The following is an 11,157-nucleotide window of genomic DNA, read 5'->3' as shown; positions in this document are numbered from 1 at the left end:
AAGCTGAAAAACGGTGAATATGACTGATCTGTGTAGCGTTCCTGGTGACAGCAGATTGAGCTTTAAACTAAACCAATGATTTTACCGGCCTGGTTGAGTCTGGGTAGTTTTGCTTTCATTATAATAAAACTGCAGCAGGAGGGGATATAAAATGGATGATGTAAAACGTTTCTTAGACAGGAAACATTAGTTTCTCAGCGGGTGAAGGCGATGGTGAGCCTTTTTAGTAATGTGGTTCACATGATGGGGAAAAGAAATTCTATGCAGAGGTTTTAAAGGGGCAGTATTATGTTGTCCAGCCACAGTATCATTTTATAGCACAATTAACTGCTGCCTTCAGTTATAAAAATGCGATATACATCAAATGTGAACATGACATTTAAGTTTGTAACTTAGCGCCTTGAAACTGGGCCTCTGTCTCTTTAAGAAGTCCTCTTTCCAACATTCTGCCTTCAGGAAGTCATCACGTCGCTGTTCACCCTTTAACATTCATACCAGTGTTTTTCTGAGAAGTAGATCATATAATGAGCTCAGGTGATGTGATGAGCAGTTCCACCAGGTGTTTGCTAATTGCTGCTGACTAGTCTGAAGGAGCCGAGCGGGGGAGGGCTGCTCCGTGAAGCAGATGCTTGGAAACTGCAGCTCTGGGGAGAAGGTCACTAAGGTCATATCAAAGGTGGAGCTAGGTCCACACAGGCATTTTGCACATGGTTTCCATGGAGCTTAAAGGATTTCTCCAACATGCATGAAGGAGTCAAGGCAACACACCAGGTATGTCTGTGAGGAAATAACATGATGTAAAGCTCAAAAAGCTGATTTTACATAATACTGCCCCTTTAAAATATCATGGTTCTCAATCGTGTCAGTTTGTGAAATAAATTTTAATTACACCTAATGCCTACTCATGTGGTTCAAGAATTAGACTAAATTAGCTGTTCCTGTTCTACATTTATTATATTTGATCTCATTTAAAATGTTAAAAATTCAGCTTTGATTCCTGATGTGTAACAGTTTCTCATAATGTCATAATGATGTTTCAAGATGTCACCAGATTCATTTGAAACTAAATGTGAGGTGCATGGGATTACGTTATTAAACAGAGACTAGTGAATGACAATGTGATTTTATACAGTATTATGTAAGTATAAATTCAAGGTAAGATTAGGCAAAGAAACTCCCTCATCAAATTTGCATTTAAACAAATAGAATTTAACAGCATTTTATTACAATTGTTGGGATGTGCTTTACTCTTTACATTAACTCGGCATAATTCACATTTTGCTCAGAAACAATCAGCGTTCTTGGGGTGGGAGAGTTCATGCATTTATGTTTTCAGTTCACCTCAGGATCAACGGGTTCATTCACTTGGACAGAAAAGTGTTACAGACGTATTGTGTTTTCACGTTCGGCTGAGTTATACATGACGTGTTTAAATTCACACACAAAGGAAGATCACAAGGTGCAGTTTGCTTTGTTTGTTCATAGAATGGTTTCTGCGCAGGAGTCTCTGAAGTGAGCGTGCTGTTTCCGGCGACAACCCCTGGGCGTCACGGGCGGTGGCAGGCTGGGGGCGGCGTACGGGCTGCACCGCTGCTGCTTGGAGAAGAAGCCAGAATCGTCGCGGTCGCAGTCTGAGTCCACGCGGATGCTGACCTGGGGCACCGGTTGGTGCGGCGGGCGCTGAGGCTGACTGTCCCCGGAGGTGAGGCTCGTCTGGGACGGGGTGGGCGACGGGGGGCAGGAGATCTTCAGGTGCAGAGTGATGCTGGGGGACAGCGGTGACACTTTTACTCTTCATCATTCACTTTCTATTCTCAAAGAAGGTCAACAGTCTGGCAGCAAATCCTTTTTCTTTCCTTTTTTTTGTTTAACTTTTTTTTTATAAAAATGTTTGGGGTTTCTTCTGAACATGTTGGAAACTGAAGAGGCAAACAGCCACTGAATAATTAATATGTTTAAACTCTCTTCATAAAACACATGAACTTCAAATATTAAGTAAACCAGGGGTTTGCAGCCTTCACAATCCAAGGAGCAAGTTTTCCTCTCAGTCCAGCAACAACCGAATTAGAGCCACAAAACAATTTGTATTATTTTGATTAATAACTATTAAATTCTTTTTTTCATCATTTTAAAGAACCACCATTTCATTTCTGTTAAGTCCACTCATAATTATCCTGCATCACGCAGAGCTGAGATTGGCTTTCTACGGAAGATGATAAGGATTAGTAAAAAAAGAATTCTAACTTTTGTTTCAAAATTGAGATTTAAATCTGAATACTCTTCCTTTTCCCCTTCCTGTTCCGTATGTACCATTGATTTAAGACATCTTTTTTTACATGGCCGAATAAAGTCAGAGTTCTAAGAAAAAGTCAGAATGCTTAAATTAAAGTCAGAATTCTTTTCTTTTTCCAGTGGCCTTAATCCTCTTCTGTAGATTTCCTTAGTGCTGCAAAGAACTATTAACAATATTCAGGCAAACAGATGAAGTTTCAGTCATGAGTAAGTCCCCTTGGGGATGCTAATACAGTACACTTGTTCGAAGTAAATTAAAACATTTTAATGCCGGGATGTACTATAGAGGAAGTGGGTTTAGAATAATTGGTCTAAAGCAGAGGTTTTTAAAGATTAGCTGCATTTCCACTGTCCAAATGTGCAATTTGACATTTCGAAAATAAACTTCCGTAACAGACACATGGCAGTTTTGAAAACTACAACGGAAACTCTTTTGGCATCATATAAGTCTCACTGGCACAAACCGTGAAGAAAAGGACGACTGGCAGTAGTTGGAGGATGATGGAGCGGCTTGTTTTTTAATGACTTATCTTGTGAACAAACTTATTCATGTGAGACTTTAATTGTGTTTCCTATTTAATGGAAAAGTTGCAATTGTGAAATGTAGTTTTTTGACATTAGTGGAATACTGACAGATTTGTGCACATTTATGATGGAAAAGCAGCTTGTGAGTCATATGAAACGTACAAAACCATTAGCTAAGTAAGTCAAACTGGAGGTTCATACCATCTGTAGACACTTGATTTACTTCCCCCCGGTGTTAGTGACTTAGTCATTCCAAAGTTTTGCCTGTTTTAAAAACTGCAATTGGTGCACTGATGCTTGAGTACACTGACTGACATCATGGCAGCATCCCATGGCTACCCAGAGGTTATATGGGACCCAGGGCAGAATGTGATAATGGTCCCTCTACTATCTGATCCAAGCTCATCCCAGCATCATGTGTCTTTTATTTTTGAACAATAAAAGTTATCAAAATTCTCTCAACAATTAAAATCCTTACTCTAAAAGGATTTTAATTCACCATCCATGTATGAACACATGGTATAAGTGGTACAGCAGCTGTGTGTGTGTCTATATTTCAGCTATGCGTGTGGGTGTGTGTGTGTGGTGTTGTGGAGGTGTTGCCCTAGCTAGGAGGATCCATCGGCTCTCTGGATTGGACGGGCGGTTTCAGCACACAGTACCTGCGGTCTAGCTCATTTTGATCCGACGGGACTGTTGAGTAAGGGTTCATCTCCTGTAATGAACCACATGCACGTAACACCAACAGAGAGAATGCGCACGAAACGACACAAGGCAAGCGTACACAGGCATGTACATGAAAACACAACACAAAGACATGAAGGCAGAGTTAGAAAAAAAGATTCCCGCAGATAACAAATCTATTTTAGATCTATTGGCGCGACGATGATTTCTTATTTATAACCAAAACACAACAGATTTAGTGTCAGCAATATTTTCTCAGTTACATAAGTGTTACACTTTGTCTACACTGACGAAGTATAATAGTTACATCCCGTTACATCATCGCTCTGTTAACACTCTATGAACAGTCCAACCTGTCACACTAAGAAACAGCATCAAAGATACAAACACTTAACACTTACAACACTTAAATTGTAACGGATGACAGATTCTGTTAAGGAAGAGGATGTGGTTGGTTTACTCACTCAGAGGTTTGGTTTTTAATGCGGGGTTAACCTGGGTGGGGTCTGACTCTGTGTGGGGGCCTACGGCCTCCATGTGAATCTTCACTGAGGACGGACTGATGGACTGAGGGAAACAGGAAGCAGTTGGCATGCAGGAAGAACTCAAGTCTTTAAGGAGCATTAGACAGTTTTTCAACCTCGGACCTATACTCCTTTATGCACAGGTCAACAGAACAAAGATGTACAGTAGAAAGTGCATACACCCTCTGTGAGGTCTAGTATTTTCATGTTAAAATAAGTTTCTATTTAAATCAAACTATGAGTAGAAAAACACAAACCACATATTGCACGATGCCGTTATTTATTAAACATAAAACCAAAAATGATTGGTTTGTGAAAATTGAAGTATAGCCCCATAACACCCAATATCAAATACAGAATACACTGAAAATTAGAACCACTTGGACAGACCTCTGTTGAATTAGGTCAGTCACTTTAAAGGAGATGAGTATCTATACACTCACTTATGCCATGTAATATATTTCTATTTAATTGTTTTAATTTAGTAGAAATGTGTCTGTTTTCACCAGAAAAGCCAGATTTTGTTCATTATGATTGATTTATAAATGCAGTTAAAAATAAAAGAGGAAATCATCCATGAGGGTAAATACTTTTCCAAAGTCGTGTAGATAAGTTTTATCCTAGTTGCAACAGGTTGATCTGTTGTTGATGCTCAGCTCAGAGATGATTTGGCAATAATTGAATATTTTTATCTCAAATTTCTGCCCAAAAAAAGAAATATAGAGCCGAGGTTAAAAGAAAAATCTGTCAGTGACTTCCTTCTTAAAGAAAAGCAAGATGTACTCCACATTGGTGTTACTGCCAATGAATGTTAATGTTGTGTCAGACCTTTGACTTCTGTCAAAAATGTTGCACCAATTACCCATAAATTTTGGTTTTGCCTGTCAAAAGTTACTTTCTTGTGTTAATAACATATCTAATGTATCTAAGCCATTTTCTATCTTCATCGGTAACTGGAGGCTTTTTGAACAAAGACACAAGACAAACTTTCGTCCCAGTGACGCTATGAAAGTGCAAAACTAGGATTTTTTTAAATGCGATTTTAGACTTTTGAGTAATCCCTTCAAACTCATTCCTGACCAAATGTCTGTGAACTACATTAACAGTAACAAGATGCAGAGTATCATCAGCGTCTTCAAAGTCAAAGCAAAGACAAAATGGGCCTAAATAAGCAAATGGACTGTTTCTACGGTGCAGGAAAGTGTGAAACAAAATAAATCCTCTAAGATTAGGATGGACAGACAAGAAGACTGTAGTAAGTGTTATACAGTGCCTTTTCAGCAACACTGTGGGAAAGAGAGGAGAAACATACAGTATTAGTCAGAAAAAAACAAAGCCAGAAGCAACACACAGATGGAGTGACGCACGTGATTTCAATTTCCAGAAAAACGCACTCACAGTTTTGGACATTAGAGTAAGAGTGGGTTTATCAGAGAAGACGCTGCCATAGCAGCTCCGTTTTCTCACCTCCTCATCGCTCTCTGGCTCAACGCTCTTTTTCTCTTTCTTTTTCTTCTTGTCATCCTCTTTCTTCTTCTTGTCTTTGTCTGGCAGGATGTCGTCCAGCCAGGCCAGGTCATGTTGTGAAAACATCAGGTCCAGTAGCTTCCGTACAACCATCAGACCCAGGATCTACTCACGACGCAAGACACATGAATAAAATAATAGAGGGCAGTAGATGAAATCTGCTGTCACACTGCTGTTGCCAGCTCTGCTGGTAAAAATGTGTTTTACTTTGACTTGTAAGGTCAGAAAAGACTTGAGCTTGTGCTGACTAGGAGGTTTGACACAACACAGTCACTTAGTTTAGTCGTCCATTTGCATATTAAAAAGCAAATGGACCACTAATTTGCTTTTTAGTTGCAATTATTCAAGAGTTGAATAGTTGCAACTCTTGATCTGGTATGGTGGACCCCCGCTATTTGTGGAGGTTTAGGACAACTGTTGCTCAAAAATATTTAAAGTCCATGAATGCTTGAGATTCCCTCTAAAATCACTTCAAACTGCCTTTAGCAGCTCATTCTCCATATCTGAATATGTATTAATCTGTCCCTCAAGAATTTTAGGATTGTTATGATTTTTTTGCTACCAAATTCATTGAATTCATGCTGCCAATTTAGAGATGTTTGCAAGGAATTTTGCAATGTTTGCACTTATGTGTGATGGCAAATGTGATTTTTTAAAATTTTGTAACTCGCCATTGATCAGACTATAATAGGACACCAAGTAAATCTGAGGTAGCAGAGTAGTAGAGGTAAGAAACACTGCCACCAGCAGTGTAATGTAATGCAACTCAATGTTTTTGACAATTCTGCAGAAAATTTGCAATAAACTCGCAATCATGCATCAAGGTGAAAAAATGCGAGGATCTGTGAATTTTCTGTTAATTCTTTGCAGTCACAGAATTGCGAAAAAGTGGACAGAGTGATTAACGTGCAAATTGACAACTGTATCAGCACTATCACCACAAGCTAATGTGAACAGTCTCCACCCTTTTGGTGGTACAGCCAATCAGCAGCAGGGAAAATTAATGCTGCTTTCCACAGATGACTCTGGTTATAATGGTGTGTATAGTAAATTAGCATCTGACTCCCCTGTTATTGACAAGTTGTTTCCATATTGGAATGTATACTACCATATATTGTTAGCCATGCAACTCAACTGACTGAAGTTCACTTGAAAAACACAGCTGTCAACCAGACAAAAACGGCAGAGCTAAACAGACATGAGGCCCACCATGACTGGGAAGATTATGGCCAGGAAGGTGGACTTGAGGATCCAGAGGACAGCCAGACAGACAATCTGGACAAGTGTGAAGAGATGGACGCGTCTCAGGGGAACATGGCGCAGGAAGGAAAAGTCCGGCTGGTGTTTGGGCGGCATCAGATACAACTTCATGCGTTCCCAGAACTGGAACACAAAGATGGATAACAAGTTGCTATATTATAGGATGTTTATACCTAGTCTTTACACCCAGGACACCCAATCAGATATACTGGGTGTACAGACAAAATTTCATTGTTTTTAATTGACTCACATTTTTAAAATAAATGTTTATATTGTTATTTTTATTTTATTTTTTTACTTACAACATTAAATTAAATTTTAACATAAAGTTTTAAAAAAAGATAGTCTTTTAACGTACCTGAATGCCACTCAGTGATGCCACTCCCATGTGAAGGAAGACTCCGTACAGGACTGGCATTGGGATATACTACACAGAACAGCATAGCGAGAAAGAGTCAAAGAAAAACAAGTGATGTAATGATGGAAGTAACTCTCTTCATAATCTTTCCACTGACCTGAAGGATGGGAGCCAAGAAAACTGAGAGTCCAGTCAGCACAAACACCAGAATGCCTGTCAGCCTTTGCTCCCTACAAAATAACCAGACATTCTTGTAATGCCTCCAGACACAAGTAGAATCAGCTTTCCTTCAGTTTTTGAGACATTGTATTTACAGAGTTTTGGGAAGAAGCGTACAAATTACAAATACAATCTCAGAAAGAGATTAACAGTCATTTTCACCATGAAAACTCAGGGATTTGGTGTTTTTCTCAGTGGCAGCGTCCGGACGGTTTTACCTGACTCCCAGGAACTGCGGCTGCTCTCCGGGGGCGCTGCATTCGCTCTCCATCTTCAGAGAGTCGATGTGGGCGATGGAGATGACGGTGGCAGCAACATACCAGGGTAAGCCCATGAAGGAACACACAGCCATCAGCACACCCACCCAGAACAGGTCCAAGTGGTACCCACAGCCTTTCTGCAGCCGCATGCCAATAAAAGGAATTAGTTAGAAAAATACATATTCTGCATTTTAATGGGGCTCAACATATCTGGCTGGTGCTGCTGCATTAAGTAAATTGTCACTGTACTCACTTTTATTTTGTTTTGAAAATAACAGCAAAAATAATTAATGCAAAAACGTTTCATGTCAGCATTTCAGATATGTGAGACTACAACTGCAGAATACAGTCTGTGAAAATCAGGAAAATCATGTACAATCATATAGTTGATGTAGGTAACTTTCGCAAAAGTATGTTTTTTACATAAACATCAAGCTCATGTCTCCTGCCTGTGGTACAGTGCTCAGTCAGAAACAACCAATCAGAGCCAGGGGGAGGGTCATAGCACTGTCAATCACAAACTCCTCACAGCCTCCACGTTGCTGCTGCAGCTCATCCTCCGACAGAACAGGATGAGTTGCAGCACCAACGCAGCAAACCTACCAATCTTGAGCCTCTATGTGTTCTGTGGGGGAAAGTGTGAGCAGCAGCATGTTTATGAGCATGATTGATAGCTCTAAGACCCTCCTCCTGCCTCCGATTGGCTGTTTCTGACCAGCAGCAAAGCATTTCCACAGATGGCAGTGGGACCACAGAGGAGCTCAATTTTTCCACAGATTATCTATCTCATATTGTACTGTTGGGACATAGTGACAGTTTAAAACAAAATGTAACAACTCTTTCATCATGTGACTGTGTGATGCGAATAAAAAGTGTTTCCATTGCAGTTTTGTGAAATAAACAAATTTTGATACAAAAAAACACCTCAGCGGCAAAACTTTTTATTGAAAAATGTGAGGTTTTTTACAATAAGTGTGTTTCCATTGAGCAAATCTATTTTGAAATGTCAAATTGCACAGTTATATGGTTAATGAACATGCAGTTATTGTTTCTAATTATTCCATACATATAATCATAATGAATAACATCTGCTACACAAGTATAAGCATCAGAAAATGAAGGTTTTTGGGGGAGGAACAAATCCAGTTCCATCTTTGCATTGTGATGCCCTTTCATTCTGAACAGTATTTCTGTTGGCACCAAGAACGCTGAATCCAAAGTGAATTACCTCAATCTTTTTACCAGGCAGCATGAAACTGAGAAATGTTTCACCATCTTTCACATCTCTGGAATATCAAACTTTTAATATTAGAAAAGTCCACAAAAAGGCACTCTTTGCAAAAAGTGTCCATTCATTTCATTTGCACGGCCACCAAGAGTCATGCCAGAGCAAAGCAATGCAAAAATAATGATCCCAGTCTAATCCATTATAAAAGCATCACATGCTGTTTTCCCCGACTTTCCACAAGAATTCAGCTGCAGAACCAGTCGGATCAGATTTTAGCTCCAGCTTATTTTTGACACCAGGAAACTCCATGGAGAGAGAAGCTGAGCTCCTTTCAGTAGTTTGTTTTTTCACATTTACAATCTCACTGACACTTCATGCATACAAACAGTGTGCTAGCATTCACAGTTATAAAAAAACTACTTATTAGTAAGTGTTAGAATTTATCTTACAATCCAAAATAATTTTGGAGTTTTCAAATTCTCAAAAGTCACAGATTCTCTCTGCTCTCTATAAACGTCAACTTTTGGTAGTCTTACTGACAGTAAAATATTAAACCATTATTTACGTTCACATAAGGACTTTATGTCTCTTTGTCACACTCATTTTATTCATTATATTAAACAAAACAACAAAAATTGTTGAATTGTTTGGCGACTGACAGGTTTGAGAAGCAAAGATGCTAAATAGAAATGATTTTTTTTTTGTATCTAATTTGCACTTTACCTTTAATTAAGAGAATAAAATAAAAACAAGAACAAAACTAAAGAAGACAGCAACATACTGAGGCGCAGAGCATAGTTTAGCCAGAAGGTGGCAAATTCCTTCATGGGACAGACCACCAGCACACACCAGAGAGATGAAAAGGCAAATTTTAAAAAGAAGCTCAAGCATCGGTGAAGCAAACCAGTTATGTAACCATTCAACATTTTTCCATTATACCAGACCCTCATAGCATAGCGTCTGGTATATTTTCTTTCTTTTAGTTTTCTTTTCTTTTGTTTTCTGCCCTGTAAATTGTCTAAGAAACTGTTTTGTTGTTTTGCGCCCACTTGTCTTAGGAGAAAGTATGAAACGTAGCTATTGTGCCAACTCCTGCATATTTACACTGCTGTGACCTGCGGTAATGTCGCACTGTCCTAATCAAATGAAAATAAATGCATTTACAAATGACAGATCTTTTTTTGCCTCGCTCAGTCATGACTGAAAAGTTGTCTTCCCTCTGAGGTTCAGGAGTGTCGGGATTTCAGACCTTCAGCTTGTTTTCCTTGCGGTTGACGATGACGGCGCTGATCTGCTGGTCCATGAAGATCAGGATGGTGACGAGGAGAGCCGGAACAAAGCTGGCCAGGTACCACCACCACGGGTTCTTACCGAATGGAAGCACGAACCAGCCACGGTCTGAACGCGTGGGCTGCGTCACACAAACACATCCGAGGGTGAACGGTAAGCATGGATCACAGATGGGAAGATAATTCGCAAACACACACAAAGAATCATTTATTCCCTCACTGTAAGATGAAATCATACTAAGCTCAAATTTGTTTTCAAATAAAAGCATACATACATCTTTTTTTATTCTATGTTTTTCACTGTCTGGAGTTGAATTAGATCAAATGTCAATTATTTTAAATCAGTTAGGAATACCAAAATAATTTCTATTAGCTAAAAGTCACAATAATGAGATAAATAATATAGCATTGCCTTTTAAACTGGACGTCTTGGCTGTCCTTCCAAAACCTTTATGCAATAGTTTGTTGGAATTTGGCCCATTTCTCCCGACAGAACTTGTGTAATAACTGGGTCAGCTTTGTAAGCAGCTTGTTCACACATTTCTTCTCAGATCTCCTCACTGATTTTCTTTGAGACTGAGTCCAGGGTTTGTAACGGCCACCATAAAACAATGACTTTGTTTTCCTTACGCTACTTTTGAAATAACTTGGTGTTATACTTAGTCTCATGATCCTTTTGGAAGAACTTTTTATGTCGAGCTTTAACTTCCTGGTATTTCCTCATGTGCCAGATCCATAACAACACATCCATTCAGTTTAATTCTGTTTTGTGCTCTGAGCGACATCATGCTTTATATTATTTATTTTACATCATATTTCTAATTTCACTTTCTGAACCATTTGAAAGAAGAATTGTTCCAATTTATTCTTTACATATTTGACCAAAATAGTCAACCTATTCATTTTCTCAGTTTATTATTTATTTTAGATTGGCTGTTATTCTCCTAATCCCACTGAGTGAACAAATTAAAGTTGTTTTTACATGTTTGAC

At 39.0% G+C, this 11,157-nt stretch overlaps 1 protein-coding gene across 4 annotated transcripts in view; it reads right to left on the bottom strand.

The window, feature by feature from the left end:
- Positions 1–1,203: 1,203 nt before the first annotated feature.
- The window catches only part of LOC102223050 (electrogenic sodium bicarbonate cotransporter 4-like), a 35,831-nt gene continuing 25,877 nt past the window's right edge, over positions 1,204–11,157 (bottom strand). For all 4 annotated transcript variants that reach the window (XM_023338816.1, XM_023338815.1, XM_023338817.1 and 1 more), the window contains 8 exons: positions 10,127–10,288; positions 7,608–7,786; positions 7,328–7,400; positions 7,171–7,239; positions 6,762–6,935; positions 5,493–5,657; positions 3,480–3,532; positions 1,204–1,765 (listed from right to left, as the gene is read on the bottom strand). In XM_023338816.1, the coding sequence (XP_023194584.1) occupies positions 1,480–1,765; positions 3,480–3,532; positions 5,493–5,657; positions 6,762–6,935; positions 7,171–7,239; positions 7,328–7,400; positions 7,608–7,786; positions 10,127–10,288 (1,161 nt within the window). In that variant the 3' untranslated portion in view covers positions 1,204–1,479. The remainder of the gene's footprint in view (positions 1,766–3,479; positions 3,533–5,492; positions 5,658–6,761; positions 6,936–7,170; positions 7,240–7,327; positions 7,401–7,607; positions 7,787–10,126; positions 10,289–11,157) is intronic.

Source organism: Xiphophorus maculatus, chromosome 8, assembly GCF_002775205.1.
Source record: "Xiphophorus maculatus strain JP 163 A chromosome 8, X_maculatus-5.0-male, whole genome shotgun sequence".
Lineage (NCBI taxonomy): Eukaryota > Metazoa > Chordata > Actinopteri > Cyprinodontiformes > Poeciliidae > Xiphophorus > Xiphophorus maculatus.
The sequence above is the reverse complement of the archived record's forward strand: the minus strand, read 5'-3'. Positions and strand labels throughout refer to the sequence as shown.